Source organism: Heterodontus francisci, chromosome 2 (assembly GCF_036365525.1).
Source record: "Heterodontus francisci isolate sHetFra1 chromosome 2, sHetFra1.hap1, whole genome shotgun sequence".
Classification (NCBI taxonomy): Eukaryota; Metazoa; Chordata; class Chondrichthyes; order Heterodontiformes; family Heterodontidae; genus Heterodontus; species Heterodontus francisci.
Window position 1 is genome coordinate 169,185,345 of NC_090372.1, and position 19,999 is coordinate 169,205,343.

The 19,999-nt window shown below is 42.6% G+C and overlaps 1 protein-coding gene across 5 annotated transcripts in view; it reads left to right on the forward strand.

Moving 5' to 3' along the window:
• Positions 1 to 17,420, forward strand: part of spag6 (sperm associated antigen 6) — a 256,251-nt gene extending 238,831 nt beyond the window's left edge. For all 5 annotated transcript variants that reach the window (XM_068013711.1, XM_068013716.1, XM_068013714.1 and 2 more), the window contains 2 exons: positions 11,351 to 11,496; positions 16,845 to 17,420. In XM_068013711.1, the coding sequence (XP_067869812.1) occupies positions 11,351 to 11,496; positions 16,845 to 16,911 (213 nt within the window). In that variant the 3' untranslated portion in view covers positions 16,912 to 17,420. The remainder of the gene's footprint in view (positions 1 to 11,350; positions 11,497 to 16,844) is intronic.
• Positions 17,421 to 19,999: the final 2,579 nt, after the last annotated feature.

The window sequence follows — 19,999 nt, forward strand, 5'->3', positions numbered from 1 at the left end:
ATGCACTGCTGGAAAATGTGGTGGATGCAAGTTCAATTGAAGCATTCAAAAAGGGATTAGACTGTTATATGAGAAGGCAGGCTTACGGGGAGAAGGCAGGAGAATGGCACCAAGTGAATTGTTCTTTTGGAGAGCCGGTGTGGACACGATGGCCTCCTTCTGCGCTGTAACAATTCTGTGATGTTCTCACACGCCCTAACGCTGCATGCCTATCATTTCTGCCCTTTACAAACTCCACTGGCTTTCTATATTCTAGAGAATTAACTTTAAGATTCTCAGCCCCACAGCCTCACTTTTTCTAACTCCACATTTGGCTGCAGCCCTCTGACCCTGCACTGGTTGCCTAGTACCAGGTTACTTCTTGTTTCCCAGTTCCTCTGCTTCACCATCCGTGACTGCTGCTTGTAGAACACCCTCCCTCAGCATCTTCAGCTTTCCACCTCCATCCTTGCCTTCAAAACTGCCTTAAGACCTTCCTCTTCAACCATGCTTTTGTACCTTTCTCACAATCTCTTCCCTCACCACCCCCCCCATCCCCCCCCAACTTTCTCACTCTCCATTTACTATTCACCGCCCTATACAGCACTCTGAGATATCTTATATTATTCATTTATCGGATGTGGGCATTGCTGACCAAGCCAGTATTTATTGTCCGTCCCTAATTGCCCTTGAGAAGGTCATGGTGAGGCGCCTTCTTGAACCACTGCAGTCCATGGGGTGTAGGTACACCCAGTGTTGAGTGAGTGAGGGAGTTCCAGGATTTTGACCCAGCGATGATAAAGAAACAGCGATATATTTCCAAGTCAGGATGGTATGTAATTTGAAGGGGAACTTGCAGGTGGTGGGTTCCCATACATGTGCTGCCCTTGATCTGGGTGGTAAAAGTGGCAATTTGGAAGGTACTGTCAAAGAAGTCTTGGTGAGTTGCTTCAGTGCATCCTATAGATGTTACATACTGTAGCCACGATGTGCTGATGGTGGAGGGAGTAAATGTTTAAGCTGGTGAATGCGGTATTAATCAGGCAGGCTGTTTTATTCTGGATAGTGTCAAGCATCTTGAGTGTTGTTGGAGCTGCACTCATCCAGTCAATTGGAGCACTGATTTGGAATGGCTTTAGCCTCTGACTTGCTCTTGTACCTACAGTATTTATGTAGCTGGTCAAATTAAGTTTCTGGTCAATGGTAACCCTCGGGGTGTTGATGGTGGAGTGTTCAGTGATGGTAATGCTGTTGAATGTTAAGAGGAGGTAGTTAGATTCTCTTGTTAGAGATGGTCATTGCCTGGCACTTGTGTGGCATGAATGTTACTTGCCACTTATCGTTCCAAGCCTGAATGTTGTCCAGGTCCTGCTGCATGCATTATCTGAGGAGTTATGCATGGAACTGAACACTGTGCAATCATCAGAGAGTGTCTCCTTTTCTAACCTTATGATGGAGAGTATGCCAGTGGTGCAACTGAAGATGGTTGGACCTAAAACACTGCCCTGAGGAACTCCTGCAATAATGTTTTGGGGCTGAGATGATTGGCTTCCAACAACTACAACCATCTTCCTTTGTGCTAGGTAGTGGAGAGTTTTTCCCCAGTTCCCATTGACTTCAGTTTTACCCCCAATGTGTAATAAGAGATATAAAAATATATGATATTGTTGATGATGGCAATTTCTACACAATAGGATTGAAGAAGATGTCGTATTTGGATTGTCGAACAGAAAGGGAAGTTCAGAGGAGCATTGTCCAAAATAGTATTGATAAAGTATAGAAAAATTAGAATCATAGAAAGTTACAGCATGGAAAAAGGCTATTTGGCCCATTGTGTCCATGCCGGCCGACAAGTAGCCATCCAGCCTAATCCCATTTTTCAACTCTTGGTGCGTAGCTTTGTAGGTTGCAGCACTTCAGTTGCATGTCCAAGTACTTTTTAAATGTAATGAGGGTTTCTGCCTCTACCACCCTTTCTGGCAGTGAGTTCCAGATCCCCACCAGCCTCTGGGTGAACAGATTTTCCCTCAAATCCCCTCTAAATCTCCTACTTCTTACCCTAAATCTGTGGCTCCTCGTTATGGACCCCTCAACCAAAGGGAATAGGGCCTTCCTATCCACTCTGTCCAGACCTCTCATAATTTTATACACTTCAAATTAGGTCTCCTCTCAGACAGTAATTGCCAATGATACAATAAGCTATTTTTTAATGTCTTATTCAATAGTGCAAGGGAAATGCTAGAAGAATTTAGTTAATGATTCATTGTAGTTTAGTTAGAAGTAACCCGAATAGAAAAAATGGCTTTTGCTGCCAAAATGGCTAAACTCCCACAGGCAGAATCAAACTCACCTGTCTGAACCCCCAGAGTCCTAAAACCAGGAAACAGTATTGCACTGCAGCATCTATTCCAATGCTTTGTTTTTTATGCATACCACTTAACAATCTCACCTTTTAATTATCTTCTTCTTTGGCCTCCTTATCTCGAGAGACAATGGGTAAGCGCCTGGAGGTGGTCAGTGGTGTCTGGAGCAGCACCTGGAGTGGCTATAAAGGCCAATTCTAGAGTGACAGACTCTTCCACAGGTGCTGCAGAAAAATTTGATTGTCGGGGCTGTTACACAGTTGGCTCTTCCCTTGCGCCTCTGTCTTTTTTCCTGCCAACTGCTAAGTCTCTTCGACTCGCCACACTTCAGCCCCGCCTTTATGGCTGTCCGCCAGCTCTGGTGAACGCTGGCAACTGACACCCACGACTTGTGATCAATGTCACAGGATTTCATGTCGCGTTTGCAGACGTCTTTAAAGCGGAGACATGGACGGCCGATGGGTCTGATACCAGTGGCGAGCTCGCTGTGTATAAGCTGGGGATGTTGGCCGCCTCGAGGACTTCTGTGTTGGAGATACGGTCCTGCCACCTGATGCCAAGTATTCTCCGGAGGCAGCGAAGATGGAATGAATTGAGATGTCGCTCTTGGCTGACATAAGTTGTCCAGGCCTCGCTGCCATAGAGCAAGGTACTGAGGACACAGGCTTGATACATTCGGACTTTTGTGTTCCGTGTCAGTGCGCCATTTTCCCACACTCTCTTGGCCAGTCTGGACATAGCAGTGGAAGCCTTTCCCATGTGCTTGTTGATTTCTGCATCGAGAGACAGGTTACTGGTGATAGTTGAGCCTAGGTAGGTGAACTCTTGAACCACTTCCAGAGCGTGGTCGCCAATATTGATGGATGGAGCATTTCTGACGTCCTGCCCCATGATGTTCGTTTTCTTGAGGCTGATGGTTAGGCCAAATTCATTGCAGGCAGCCGCAAACCTGTCGATGAGACTCTGCAGGCACTCTTCAGTGTGAGATGTTAAAGCAGCATCGTCAGCAAAGAGGAGTTCCCTGATGAGGACTTTCCGTACTTTGGACTTCGCTCTTAGACGGGCAAGGTTGAACAACCTGCCCCCTGATCTTGTGTGGAGGAAAATTCCTTCTTCCGAGGACTTGAACGCATGTGAAAGCAGTAGGGAGAAGAAAATCCCAAAAAGTGTGGGTGCGAGAACACAGCCCTGTTTCACGCCACTCAGGATAGGAAAGGGCTCTGATGAGGAGCCCCCATGTTGAATTGTGCCTTTCATATTGTCATGGAATGAGGTGATGATACTTAGTAGCTTTGGTGGGCATCCAATCTTTTCTAGTAGTCTGAAGAGACCACGTCTGCTGACGAGGTCAAAGGCTTTGGTGAGATCAATGAAAGCAATGTAGAGGGGCATCTGTTGTTCGCGGCATTTCTCCTGTATCTGACGAAGGGAGAACAGCATGTCAATGGTTGATCTCTCTGCACGAAAGCCACACTGTGCCTCAGGGTAGACGCGCTCGGCCAGCTTCTGGAGCCTGTTTAGAGCGACTCGAGCAAAGACTTTCCCCACTATGCTGAGCAGGGAGATTCCACGGTAGTTGTTGCAGTCACCTCGCTCACCTTTTAATTATAATAAAAACAGAAAATGCTGGTAATACTTAGCAGGCCTGGCAGCATCTGTGGAGAGCGAAACAGAGTTAATGTTTCAACATATTCAGCCTTTATTTCAGATTTCCAACATCTGCAGTATTTTGCTATTGTACTTGTATTTAACCCACCTTTTTATTCTAAAATTGAAAAGGAATAAACCCAATGGAACACCCAGCATCAACCCAGGCACTGTAATCGACAATGGCAAAGTTGACACTGCAAAGGCCTCCTTTACTAACATCTGGGTACTTGTGCCAAAATTGGGAGAGCTGTCCCACAGACTAGTCAAGCAACAGCCCGACATAGTCTTACTCATGGAAACATACCTTGCATCCAAAGTGCAAGACACCACCATCACCATTCCTGGGTATGTCCTGCCCCACTGGCAGGACAGACTCACCAGAGGTGGTGGCACAGTGGTATACTGTGGGAGGGAGTTGTCCTGGGAGTCCTTAACATTGAGTCCAAACCCCATGAAGCCTCATGGCGTCAAGTCAAACATGGGCAAGGAAACCTTCTGCTCATTACCATCTACCACCCTCCCTCAGCTGATGAATCAGTACTCTTCCATGTTGAACAGCACTTGGAAGAAGCACTGAGGGTGGGGTGCTTAAATGTCCATCACCAAGATTGGCTTGCTAGCAACACTACTGACTGAGCTGGCCAGATCCTGAGGGACAAATCTGCCAGACTGGGCTTGCAGCAGGAACCAACAAGAGGGAAAAACCTATTAGAGCTTGTCCTCACAAATCTACCTGTTGGCAGATGCAACTATTCATGACAGTCCTGTCTTCACACTGAGGATATCCTCCATCATGTGTGGCACTACCACCATGCTAAATGTGACAGATTTAGAACAGACCTGGCAGCTCAAAATCGGGCATCCATGAGGTGTTGTGGACCATCAGCAGCAACAGAATTGTATTCAACCACAATCTGCAACCTCATGACCTGGTATATCCCTCACTCTACCATTACCATCAAGCCAAGGGATCAATCCTGCTTCAATGAAGAGTGCAGGAGGGCGTCCGAGGAACAGCGCCAGACATATCTAAAAATGAGGTGCTACAATACAGGACTACTTGCATGCAAAATGGTGGAAGCAGCATGCAATACACAGAGCTAAGCGATCCCACAACCAACAGATCCAATCAAAGCTCTGCAGTCCTGCCACATCCAGTTGTGAATGGTGGTGGACAATTAAACAACTAATGGAGGAGAAGTCTCCACAAATATCTCCATCCTCAATGATGGGGGAGCCCAGCACATCTGTGCAAAAGACAAGGCTGAAGCATTTGTGACCATATTCAGCCATAAGTGCCGAGTACATAATCCATCATGGCCTCCTTCTGAGGTCCCCAGCATCACAGATGCCAGTCTTTAGTTTAGTTTAGTTTAGAGATACAGCACTGAAACAGGCCCTTCGGCCCACCGAGTCTGTGCCGACCATCAACCACCCACTTATACTAATCCTACACTAATCCCATATCCCTACCACATCCCCACCTGTCCCTATATTTCCCTACCACCTACCTATACTAGGGGCAATTTATAATGGCCAATTAACCTATCAACCTGCAAGTCTTTGGCATGTGGGAGGAAACCGGAGCACCCGGAGGAAACCCACGCAGACACAGGGAGAACTTGCAAACTCCACACAGGCAGTACCCAGAATTGAACCTGGGTCGCTGGAGCTGTGAGGCTGCAGTGCTAACCACTGCGCCACTGTGCCGCCAATTCGATTTACTCCACATGACGTCCAGAAACGGCTGAAGGCATTGGATACTGCCAAGGCTATAGCTGTAGTACTGAAGACTTGTGCCGCAGAACTAGCCACGCCTCTAGCCAAGGTGTTCCAGTACAGCTACTACTGGCATCTACCCGACAATGTGTAAAATTGCCCAGATATGTCCAGTCCACAAAAAGCAGGACAATTCCAACCTGGCCAATTACCGCCCCATCAGTTTGCTCTCAATCGTCAGCAAAGTAATAGAAGGTGTCCGCAAGCAGGACCCTGAGCTTCCAGTTGCTTGCCATTTCAACACTCCCCCCTGCTCTCATGCTCACATCTCTGTCCTGGGATTGCTGCAGTGTTCCAGTGAACATCAACGCAAGCTCGAGGAACAGCATCTCATCTACCGATTAGGCACACTACAGCCTGCCGGACTGAACATTGAGTTCAATAATTTCAGAGCATGACAGCCCCCCATTTTACTTTCATTTTTAGTTATTTTTTCTTCCTTTTTTTTTACATTCCTTTTTACATTTTTTACAATTTTTTTTGCATTTATTTCATTTCATCTTAGTTTGTTCAGTTTGCTTACCCACTGTTTTTTTCAGGTTGTTTTTCTTCAGGTTTGCACTTGCTGCTGTTCAATATTCAGTGTATTCACACCTAATCTTTACTAATGCTTTGTCTTTCAACACACCATTAACATATTGTTTGCCTTTGCTCCGTGACCTTTTGGTCAGCTATGTGGCCTGGTCCAATCTGCACCTTCTCCTTTGTTATCTCTTGCCCCACCCCCACCTCACTTGTTTATAATCTGTGACTTTTCTAATATTTGTCAGTTCCGAAGAAGGGTCACTGACCCGAAACGTTAACTCTGCTTCTCTTTCCACAGATGCTGCCAGACCTGCTGAGTGACTCCAGCATTTCTTGTTTTTGTTTGTAATAGAAGGTGTCGTTGACAGTGCTCTCAAGCGCCACTTGAGCAGCAACACCCTGCTCACTGATGCTTAGTTTGGGTTCTGCCAGGGCCACTCAGCTCCTGACCTCATTACAGCCTTGGTCCAAACATGGGCAAAAGAGCTGAACTCAAGAGCTGAGGCGAGAGTGACTGCCCTTGTTATCAAGGCAGCATTTGACCAAGTGTGGCATCAAGGAACCCTAGCCAAATTGAAGTCAATGGGAATCAGGGGTAAAATTCTCCACTGGTTGGAGTCATGTCTAGAACAAAGGAAGATGGTTGTGGTTGTTGGATGCCAATCATCTCAGCCGCAGGACATTGCTGCAGGAGTTCCTCAGGGTACTATCCTCAGCCCAACCATCTTCAGCTGTTTCATCAATGACCTTCCCTCCATCGTAAGGTCAGAAGTGGGGATGTTTGCTGATGATTGTACAATGTTCTCAATTCCAGGAGGCAGAATCAAACTCACCTGTCTGAACCCACAGAGACCTAAAACCAGGAAACAGTATTGCACTGCAGCATCTATGCCCATACACATGCTTTGTTTTTTATGCATACCACTTAACAATCTCTCCTTTTAATTATAAAAAAAACAGAAAATGCTGGTAATACTTAGCAGGCTTGGCAGCATCTGTGGAGAGAGAAACAGAGTTAATGTTTCAACATATTCAGCCTTTATTTCAGATTTCCAACATCTGCAACTCCTCAGATACTGAAGCAGCCTGTGTCCAAACGCAACAAGACATGGCTTGGGCTGATAAGTGGTAAGTAACATTTGTGCCTCACAAGTGCCAGGCCATGAGCATCTCAAACAAGAGAGAATCTAACCATCTCCCCATGACATTCAATGGCATTACCATCACTGAATTCCTCCACTATCAACATCCTGGTGGTTATCATTGACCAGAAACTGAATTGGAGCAGCCACATAAATGCTGTGGCTACAAGAGCAAGTCAGAGGCTGGGAATTCTGTGGTGAGTAACTCACCACCTGACTCCCCAAAGTCTGTCCACCATCTACAAGGCACAAGTCGGGAGTGTGATGGAATTGTCTCCACTTGCCTGGGGAAGCTCGACACCATCCAGGACAGTGCAGCTCACCTGATCGGCACCCCAAGCACCACCTTAAACACTCACTCCCTCCACTACTGATGAACAGTGGCAGCAATTTGTACCATATACAAGATGCACTGCAGCAACTCACCACGCTGCTTTGACAGCACCTTCCAAACCCATGACCTCTTCCACCTAGAAGGACAAGGCAGAATATCACCACCTGCAAGTTCCTCTCCAAGCCACACACCATCCTGACTTGGAAATATATCACCGTTCCTTCTCTATCGCTGAATCAAAATCCTGCAACTCCCTCCCTAACAGCACTGTGGGTGTACCTGCACCTAATGGACTGCAGTGGTTCAAGAAGCTCGCCGCCACCTTCTCGAAGACAATTTGGGATGGGCAACAAATGCTGGCCTTGCCAGTGATGCTTACATCCCATGAAACCAATAAAAAATAAAACTAGCTTTGTGCGATGGGTACCCTGACTTCCTCTGAAACCTGACCAGGTGGAAATGAATTCCAATTGGGTACATTGCATTACTTGTTAAATATGCTTTGCAAGTGAAAATAATAATTGCTATAATGTGCAGGAGTAAAATTTATAAGGATCATACCAAGATAGCCTATCATTAGAAGTACCAGCTTTAGGTTTTCTGTGGTCAAATGCAAAAATTACATTTTGCCTATCACCAGAAGGATAAATGAATGCATTGATTCATGTCAAGCCCTGAAGCAATTTAGTTTTTCCAGCCTTCCTGTCCAGTGTGAATCACCATGGAGTTGGGGAATTAAAATGGAGAAACTGGCAGTTTTTTTTATTGTAAAGATATGATCCCATCTTTTGTAACAGGTGTCTTGGGTGCAAGTAGAAGAGTGAAACTTTGCCCTCATAGCCCTTGTAAAAAGATCCATTCCACTCAGTCAATTTTTTGTTATTAAAGCTGAGTTAACTAATGTTAGAGTGGGAAACAATATTAAATGGCTGACATATATTCTCAACCAAGTGCCTTCCATGGACAGAAGCTTGGGTTATATCAATATGAATATTAACTAATACCCACAATTTTCATTAAAAGCCCACAGTCAAGGTTAAAAAGGTAGGACAGTACATAGAATATCATTTTTAGGGGAGAAAATGAGAATGAGATGCAACTATTTCAGGGAACAGCTTTGTAAAGAAGTCTGTTTGAAAACTGTTGAATACAGCGTCTTGGTCCCTGTGCATACATGTATTTGTTTACAGAGTAAGGAGTCCAAAGCTATCCCTCCAAGTTCATAGAGCCAGGAGAGCAAAAGATCAGCCAGATATTTGTGAGGTCATCTCAGGAATTTACATGAGTCCATGTTTATAAAATAGCTGAGTTGATTGCTGTAGAGTCAGAAGTGACTGTGCTGTCTCCAATGTGCACTACAGGAACACATACCTGTTTCTTCCCCACTGCATAAGCCCATATTCCTGTACTATTAATATTTAGTATTCATTAAATGCATCATATAGTCCATGAAAGCAATCATATATGGGCTCCAGCACCTTTAGGTTTATGTCAATGCATAAGCCATTAATGATGAATCTATATTGGATTAATAGTTGTACCAAAGTATCACAGGTTTTTCAGGAATGCCCTTTTTTATTCTCCAGGTGCATATGTGATAACATCCCTTCTCAATGTACTTTGGCAGTTTTCCAAAGAAATGTCCAAGCCTTATCTATATCCAAAAGGACTTCAGGCACTGCTGAACACAAGAAAGAAATTCTAAGGAGATGTAAGCTGCAATCAGCAGCACTTTTAATGGAGACCAGAAAGATAGAAAGAGCCCAGGGTTTAGCAGACTGTAATGCAACAAAATCATTTTGCCTATATCAGCAAGTTAGAAAACAATTTTTTCCATATTAAAAAGAAAACACACAAAGTTTGTGTTATAATTTGAAGAAATATTACACTTTATAATCTAATATATTAAAAATGTTGCAGGTAGTGTGCAGTTCCTAGAAGTGTTGCACTTACATCCTGCAATGCTTTCACACCTCCTTATCCCCATCATACTTTAATAACACTGTTACAACTGAAGCGGGAGGAGTACACTGTCTTTTCTACTCCCACTTCTCCACAGGTCACAACATATATTTAAATGTTTATCTGCTTACCAGTACAACCAATCATACACTCTATTGTTTATATCCAGAATAAAATACACCAACAGGTTTCTTTTAATAAAAAACAAAATTATCAGTTTATTATAAAACAAAACTTAAACCAGTAATGAAGCAAAGCATTAACACACCGATTAAAATATGGAAGTTCCCTTTTTAAAAATTTCCCAATTACACTGCATTCTGTCTGTTTTGGAGATGTCAAGAATTATCCTAGTAGGTTTTCCAGGAGGAATGTGGCATCAGGGTTTTCCGCCAGCACATACTTGAATCGCAGGATTTTTTTTCCAGTTTCTCAGGAGCTGTACAGCACTAGGGATTTCATCTCTCCCATATTGGATTTTTGCAGGATTTCTTCAAAAAGGTAGAGAAGGAGGTCAGCTGGGTGGTTTCTTTTTTCCTTGACAGAAAAACACCAACTGTCTTCAAACTGTACACACCCCAACTGCTGCACTGAAAACAATACACCAACCCCAAACAGAGTCTACCTCCTGATCTCCATAAACCTTGACATGAGGCTTCTGTGTAACCATTTTTCCCCAAGTCACCAAGGGTTCTTCTGTTTGCTGAGCCTGAAGCACATAACTTCCAGCAGAGATGACTTTCAAACAACAGCTCATGTGCCCCCCGTCAGGTGAAACTGGTAGAAAAAAACACATCCACGGAATCTTTTCAGTTTTGACACAAGTCCTCAAAAAAATAAAACACTTTCATAACAACACTAAACATCATTATCATTCACATCTTAGGAAGAATTTATTGACCTTGGAGGGAGTGCACTGTAGATGTACTAGAATGATAATACCTGGACTCCAAGGGCTAAACTACGAAGTGAGATTACACAAAATAGATTTGTATTCCTTGGAATTTAGAAGGTTAAGGGGCAATTTGCTCAAAGTTTTCAAGATATTAAGGAGTAGAGAGAGTAGATTGACAGAAACTATTTCCATTGGTTGTGGAGTCTATGACTAGCAGGGATAGTCTAAAAATTAGAGCCAGCCCTTTCAGGAGTTAAATTAGAAAATGCTTCTTCACCCAAACTGTGGTAGAAGTTTGTAACTTTCTTCTGCAAATGGCAATTGATGGTAGATTAATTGTTCATTTTAAATCTGAGATTGATAGATATTTGCTAACCAAAGGTATTAAGAGATGTGGGCAAAGGCGGGCATATGGAGTTAGGTCGCATATCAGCCATGATCTCATTGAATGGTGGAAGAGGCTCATGGGGTTAAATGGCCTACTCTTTTGCTTCTATGTTCCTAACACACCTACTGTTATAAAACAGCATATCCTCGCACTCACTATGAGCAAGGCCACAGGAGATTGCCTAGTTTAGAAAAAGCTAAGAAAAATATAAAAGAGCAGAACTGTTTCTTGTATACCCATGGTAAGCTCACTATCCCTTTACAGTAAAAGTGCAAAATCTTTCCAATTCAAATCATGTGAATACTTGTTCTACATTTGCATTCTCTCTGATAGGTACTACCACATGATACCAAAGCCCGCCGTCTTTTTGTCACAAGTGGTGGACTGAAGAAGATTCAAGAGATTAAAACTGAACCTGGTTCAATTATGCAGGAGTACATTAATGGCATTAACAACTGTTACCCTGAAGAAATTGTCAGGTAAAATGGATATCATTCTCCTTAAACTTTCCTTAAACTAATTTGCTTAATTGATGCCAAGGTTAGTTTTGTTTTTAAAAGAAAGGTTATTTTGGTCAATTTCAAATCTGATTATTGAAAGTCTTTAATTTCTTTCAAATTTCCTTGTTTGTTTAGCTGATAATTAGCAATCTTGATGGGTCTTTTCTGAGCTGACTGCATGCTCTCAGGAGAGATACACCTTGTGCATGCAGTTGCAACAGCATCGGCAGCATAAACTAAGGGAAGGGAATGAACGGTGCTGGAATGAGCACGGACGAGGAACCCAGAGGTTATGAGTACAAATCTCACCATGGCAAATTGTGAAATTGAATTCAATAAATCTTATCACTTATGACATCAGAAAAATTACTATGAAAACTGCTGGATTGTTGTAAAAACCCAACTGAATTACTCATGTCCTTCAGGGAGGGACTAGCTACCCCTACTCAGTCTGGCTTACATGTGACACTCATCCCTTACTACATGGTTGACCCTTAATGCCCTCAAAGGCAATAAATTCTGCTTCGTCAGTATTGCCCATGAGAGCAAATTAAACAATCTAAACTGAAGATGGAGAGCCGGCATGAACTGAGGGAGGGGAGTGAAAACAGCAGCTTGAACTGAGGGAGGGGAGTGAAAGCAGCAGCTTGAACTGAGGGAGGGGTGGGGAGTGAAAGGTGCTACCAAGACTGAAAGTGGTAGGAGAATGGTATGTGAACTGAAGTAGGAGAAGGAGAAGTATGTCAATATCAGTTGGGGTGGAGCACGAAGAGGGTGGATGTGGGGGCTGGAGGAGATTAAAGGAAGGGAATGGCACTATTAATTGGGTGAAGATGGTTAGAAGATGGAAGTGCCTCTGTGAATGGGGGAGAGTGACTTTGAGGTAGCCTTTGGGAAGTACAAACCTAGTTGGCATGTTGAATATCTATATCTAAACATAAAAATTTGAAGTTTTGCTTTGGGCCTCCCCTGTTTGCCTGACAACATCATAAGCCAGAGGTAGTGCACATTCTCAGGGAAAGGAAAGGAGGGACAATGTTTGCAGAAAGAGCCCATCAATGACTTCTGTGACAATCCGACAATCCTCAGCATACTGAAGGGATAGGGCCAGCCAAAAAGCAAAAAGGTTAAAGTTCTGAGGAAGGTTATGTATCCAATTATGAACCCAAAATGAGACACTCTGTTCTCTCCACAGGTACTTTGTGGCTAGCTTTTTTCTATTTATGTTTCAGATTTCCAGTGTCTGCAATATTTTGATTTTCACTTGAAAACTGCATAATTTGTGTCCTCATACCTGACTGAGTATAGGTTTCAAGCAACATTCATGTGACTAGACACATTTGCCTTTTCCTAAAGTGGTCTTAGCTGGCAAAGAAAGGGGCTGGATTTTCGTTCCAGAATCCCGATCCCGACGGTAAGCTAAATTCTGGATCGGGAACCTGGAACTGCAGCTTGTGGGACCTGGAAGCGAATTTTGAGAAGGTAGCCAATTAAGTGGCCGCCTCCAGGAGCCCTGTCCAATTAAGGTTAGCTGGCGGGTTCCCAAGGCTGGACAGCCAATAGGACGCCCTCCTGCACTGAAAGATCAGTAGCCCCACTATCAAAGCTGGGTGCTGACGATTGTAGGAAGGAGAAAGACAGAGCACCTCAAGATGGAGGCACCCTCTGAAGACTTTTTTAAAATGTGAAATAAAAAGTGGCCATAGCTACCAAGCTATCCTTGTGGAGGGGGAGCCCCTCCACAAAGCAGCTTACAGCTGCAGCTGTAGCCATCTCTCAATTGCAGCCACCGGTGGCGGGTGGGGTGTGTGTTGGTTTGAAAATGTTAGATGGAGCACTGGCAGCACCCCTTGCCAACCCCCGCCCCCCTGCCGGTTCATCGTCTGGGATTCGGCCTCAGTGGGAACCCTGACTGCTGACTCAATAATTCAATTCGTGTCTGCACACTGGCCTTAAGGCGCGTGATTGGCTCCCCACTGCTTGCAGGTGGGTAACGTCATCCCCCAAACCAGTCTCTTCGAAAATGGGCCCAAGGAAAGGAATTCCAGAAAACCGGCATGCTGGCTGGCAGCAGGAAATTGCAGGCTGGCCTGCCTCCATTCCTGCCTCCGCAGACCTTCGAAAATCTGGCCCAGGGTATCAGTGAGAGTGAGAAGACAATGGAACACAATGGATAAAATTACTAAACAGAAAATGATGCAAGACTCTGGTGGGAGTTAACTACAGATCCCCTGACGACAGCAGTGATATAGTACCACGACGTATAAGTACATAGATCAGAGACGCATATAGAAAAGGCAAAACCGTTATAATGGGAGCTTTTAAATTTCACGTAGACTGAGAGATGCAGAACAACTCAAATTGTGAAGGCAATGAATTTATAGAGAGTAAGAAATTTTCTGAAACAGTATGGTTTAGAACCAACAAGGGAACAGGCTATACTAGATTTAGGAATGATTAATAAGCCAGAATTAACTTTTTTATTCATGCTTGGGATATGAGTGTCGTTAGGAAGGCCAATACTGATTACCCATACCTAATTGCCCTTGAGAAGGTGGTGAGAAGGCCTTCTTGAACCGCTGTAGTGCATTTGGTGAAGATACTCCCACAGTCCTGTTAGGTACAGAGTTCTACAATTTTGGTGCAGTGACAATGAAGGAACGGTGATATATGTCCAATTAATAATCTGACAGTATGGAAGCATCTTGCAAATAATGACTAGAACATGATTGTGTTAGATATCAAATTCAAGGCAGACGAAGATCACACACAAACCAAGTTTTGAACTTGACTATGGCTAACTTCGAAGGATTGAGATGTAAACTAGACATGTTAAGCTGAGTTGAGCTGTTAAACAGTAAACACACAGAAAAACAATGGAAGGTATCCAAAGAAGTATTTAGTACAATACAAGACCAATACATATCCCTAAAGAGCAAATGTTCCATTTAGGAAGAATATGAGGAATAGGAGTAGGCCATTTAGCTCCTTGACGCTGTTGCAATATTCAATTAGATATGGCTGATCTGCATCTCAACTTTATTTTCTTGCCTTTGCTTCATATTGTTTGATACCCTTACCCAACAAAAATCTATCTAACTCAGTCTTGAAAGCTCCAAATACCCTAGCATCCGTAGCTTTTTGGAGGGGACGACTCCAAATTTTTGCGACCCTTTGTGTGAAAAAGTCCTTCCTGATTTCACACCTGAATGGCCTAGCTGTAATTTTCAGATTATATCCCCTTGATTTCCCCTTCAGAGGAAATAGTTCCTCAGTAGCTACCCTATCAAGTATTTTTTAACATTTTAAACACCTCAATCAGGGGGAGATGGTGGCGAGTGGTAATGTCACTGAGCTTGTAGTCAAAATGCCCAGCCTAATCCCTTGGGGACACTGGTTCAAATCCCACCTCAGCAGCTAGTGGAATTTAAATTCAATTCATTAATAAAAAATCTGGAACTGAAAACTAGTCCCAGTTTTCATGGCACCATTACTATCATCGAATGTCGTAAAAACCCATCTGGTTCACTCATGTCCTTTAGGAAAGGAAATCTGCCAACCTTACCTGGTCTGGCCTACATGTGACTCCAGATCTACAGCAATGTAGTTGACTCTTAACTGCCCTCTGAAATGGCCTAGCAAGCCAGTCTGATGTCAAGGGCAATTAGAGATGGGCAACAAATGTTGGCCTTGCCAGTGACACCCACATCCCATGGAAGAATAAAAAAAATTAGGTCACCCCTCAATCTCCTATACTCAAGCCACATTTATGCAAACTGTCCACATAATTTAACCCTCGTTCTGGTGAATCTGCAGTGCATCTCTTCCAAGGCCAATATACGCTTCCTGAGGTGCTATGCCCAAAACTAGGAGTTATCTTCATAAAGCTGCAACATAGAAATGCCAGGACAGATAGTTCCTTCAGTCAAACTTCCATTCTGATATCCGTGTGTGGTTTCGCTCCAGATTTTTTGACTTAATATGATCTCTGCTTAATGGTTTATCATATATTTAAGATTTTAGAAAACATATCTTCCTTGCAAACTATTTAAAGCTTTTAAAGCTCTGAGGTTATTTTGTGTATTCTATTACTTTTATTGCCAGTCTGCTAATATTCTTAGTGTTTAACCTATGCTTACTATATGTTACTACTGTAATTATTTATTCCCTTTTTTTAAATAATCCCTCCCTTAATCCCAATGTCAGTTAGAACAACATTGGTGAATTTTTCCTCCTCCTCTCTCCCTTTGCCTACTCAGAACATGATAGAGCTAAGATTAGGAGTTTACTGTGAAGAGAATAAATATAAGGAACCTGTGTCCTATGGCTCTGTAGCACATTATTTCACTGTGCTATGTCACCAATCTGCTTCCAACTGTGCTTTATTAATCGGCTCTATACATGTAGTTTTTTGATCAATTACCCAATTGTTCCATCTTTTTATTTTTTTATTTCAAATTCTCACACTAAATTTGTTTTCACGTCTCTTCTGTAGTTCACTGAACCCCAGACTACTTCAGTGAGAATGTATGTTTCATTGTCTGCTGAAACAGCCTTTTAACAAAGCCCTCCCACATTTCTCAATACTTTTTTCTAAAATGACGTATTTGCTGTGGACTACTTTTGCATTTTATAGACAGATAATATCCTGAGCATCAACAGTGGCATTGTGCAGATGGGACTAGCAAATGTTACTGTTCCTAGTACAGTGATGCAGACAGTCTCTGACAGCAATATTATTACAATTAATAAGATTTGCTCCAACTTTTTCTAATGGAATCATTATGAACAGGCATGTTGATTGCTGGACTTTGAATTGTTAGAAGTCATTTGAAATATTATCAGGACAAGTAATTAAGTAATATTTTCAGCAGTATTGTCCTCTGTGCCATGATTTTATTGTGTGAAATGTTTTTGAAATAAACTTAAAGGAAAATAGCATCTTTAATGCAGTAAAACATCCCAAGGTGCATCACAGCGTTGTTATCGGACAAAATTTTACACTGCGCCACGTAACAAGATATTGGGACAGGTAACCAAAAGCTTGGTCAGAGAGGTAGGTTTTAAGGAGTGTTTTAAAGGAGAGACAGAGTGGTTTAAGAAGGGAATTCCGGAGCTTAGGGCCTAGACAGCATAGCCCAGCGAAGGAGGGGGCGAAGAAATCGGGGATGCACAGGTGGCCAGAATTGTAAGAATGCAGAGCTCTGAGAGTTGTAGGGCTGGAGGATATTACAGAGATAGAGACATGGGTCTTCATTTACAACAATGTAATTTTAAGAGGTTTACCTCGAATTATATTTAACCATACAATACTTCCTTTTTTGCAGATATTACTCTCCTGGATACTCGGATGCATTGCTGGAAAGAGTAGAAAACTACCAACCAGCTCTTTGAGAAGCACTCTGGTCATTATTTCATCCTAATCATAGTTTTGGTTTCCCCAATACTAAAACCTTGAAGTATCTACTAATTTTGCTAATATTTTCCAAGATAGTTTACAACAAGTAGTAAATATGCCCTAAGTCCCTATCTAGACTCTTCCCGACTTTAAAGCAAATTCATCTGAAATCGAGCAATTCATTTTGATAAATATGAGGAGCGTCCCTTGCGAACATGTTTTGAAATGTACAATTTGTATTTCAGTGCAGCCGATTTTTATGGCGGTTAGTGCTGCAATACTTCACGCGTCCCAATAAAATGGTATATTTTGTAGAAAAGAATTCTAAATTATGGGAATGGTTAGCGGGGTTGTGCATTTTCGTTGACAATTTGTGAAGCCGGATTTCACTGGCCAAAGAAGGACTCTTTTGTATTTTATGATCTGCAAATTTAAATTCCCATTTGCGGCCTCCTGAAACTCATTATGACAGAAATAAACGTGGTGACTTGGATCTGAAATGAAAGGTTTGTCTGGATTCATTATTAATAGGGACATGTCTAATAACCAGCTATTTGTATTTTTATATTACTTTGATTGCTCGGCCAGGTCGCTACAATGAGCACTCAGCATTAATGTTATTTTTCCAATAAAATTAATAACTTCGAAAAACTATATAGTTTAGTTTAATACAGATGTATCGCCCCACTGTTGAAATCTGTTGCAGATGTGTAACTACTAATGCTAATACTAACTGTGGCTTCGTATGCGTGTGACGTTATTGTGGAAGTCAGTTTGTTATTTGCACAGCGATGGAGTGACATTGACTTGCAGGATGTTACAGACTTCGACCTCTTCACTTTTAACACCTGAACACCATGCTGTTGCTAAATGGCGGATTTTGAATGTGTGATGACATGCAGCTGTCACAGAAGCAACATTTCTATTTCCCAGTATTTTCCACCACTTCGGGAGAATCACCTTTTACATATTCCAATCCACGTTTCAGTTAGCTATTTCGTGAGCTGTTTGGGGGATATTTCAGTTTTGATTTGATGTGTTCCTTGTACTATTACGTATTGAGTATTAAAGATAGAATATGCAACCCCATAATCATGGTAGCTACTTGAACGTTATGACCATTTAGACTAGAAAGGAAAAAAATCTGCAACCGACTTCAAGTGAAAATCCTATTGCATTGGGGTTTTGGAGAAAATTGGAGAGCACTGCGATGTGTTTGCCTTCATATGAAATTCCAGTTTAGTACAGTGCATAAAATTTCAAGTCAAATTACTTTACATGGCTAAAAAAAATCGAGTTGTTGTTTTGGAGACCGCACCAAAGATGAAAGTAAAGCTGCAGAACACCATTGTACTCCGTACAATTGGTTTTTATTGAATTGACGTTTAAAAAGCTGACGGCGGGGTTTAAGTATATGCGTGTATAAGCAGTGCGTGCCATAGGGAATTTTATGCAGATGTTGGTTTGAGTACATTTTGTGATATTGCATATAAATAGACCGACAAAGCCAAATGCCTTCCTTACTTCATGTTTAAAGTTTTAAATAAAACGGCCAGACGAGAGTTTAAACCTTTTGTTTCCTCTCGGACAAGACATTCAGCAGTTCCGATCTTTTTCAATAGTCAGAAAGATCAAACATTCGTGTACATTGCAGCGACAGTCATGGGATTCTGGTTAATTGCTGTAACCTCAGCAGTAACCAGTCTCTCAAATGTGTTGTCCGCGCTCGGCCAGATTTTTAAAAAAATCATCGAAGGAAAAAGAGAGCTTCATAAGCGGAAAATGTGCAGGTTGGAAGGAGTGTGTGTGTGTGTGTATCAGGTGCTCCTGAAGTCGATTCGCTTTCCCGTTTCCAGTGCAGGTTACTGTATCTCTGCAGCCTGCCACGCTGTTAAATTGGACCTGGAGACTCGCTCGGTTCCTCTTTCGAACAAAGCCATCCTTGTGTGCAACTGGAATAAACTGTGAGCTCTCGCCCCGCTCGCTCTCGCCCTCTCCCTCTCTCTCCCCCTCAGTGCTGATCGCTGTAACACGAATCTAGCAAATCATCTATCTGAAATAAAATGTCTCCTTTCTCCCTCCCCACGACTCCTTTCTGAGGTCACTGAATAATGTGTTGGTTTTTTGAGAGGGTATACCAGTCCAGCGGTGATGCGTTTTCGTTTTCAAGACCTCCACTCTTAATCTTGCTGTTGTTGGCGGCTGAGTGGAACTCGCACTGGAGCTGGCGCGGAAAAGCCCAGAAGAATCTGAACCCTGACTAAAGGTGGTTTCCTGTAAGCAGGTTCCCGGATTGCCCGACACTTGAAATCTGACTGCTCTATTTATGTTTCGTCTGGAAGCAATCGCCGTTAAATACAGAGAGCGAAAGAAGGAACCGCTCATTTGCGTTTCAAGTGTTGAAATCAAAGGGCAAATCAGGCATTTTCTGAATACCGTCAAATCTATCAGGGCACCTAGATTCTCATCAACTGTAGCCTGAAATTGTCTACAAACCCTACTGTAATATGTGGCTATGTTTTCGACAGGAAAAAATATGCCTCTTGTTCAGCTGGCTGCCTCGCCCAAAATCCTAAAAGCATCTACCTAACCGGTTGTCCCAATAACATCTTTAGAATCACTCGAAACAAAATGTGGGTTACAAAACACGCCACAACAACAGTGCTGTTTTAACTCATTAGCAGGGTAGATTACAGAAGGTGAATATTAAACAGTGAACACAACCCCAACAATGCCTGATAAGGCATAATTTTCCTATACAGTATTTTAACTATTTAAACTAAAAGCGATATAGTAATTTAACCACACGGGCCAATGTAAGTGCGTAACGGCATTTTAAGTCAGTTCTGATTAAAACCGAACCGAACCTATAAACAACTGCAAATATTTTAAGATGTCAACAGCATCAAAGGCCAATATATCTGTTCACACTATGAACCGAAAGCAGTTATATCATCACCTCGGCCGTCTTCATTAGCAATACTTTACTTATTTTATACTGATCTTTGATGTTACGTTGCATTATGTCAAGGAGGTTGTATATATAGCCCATTCAGATATTAGACAAAGCATAGCTGAGCAGAA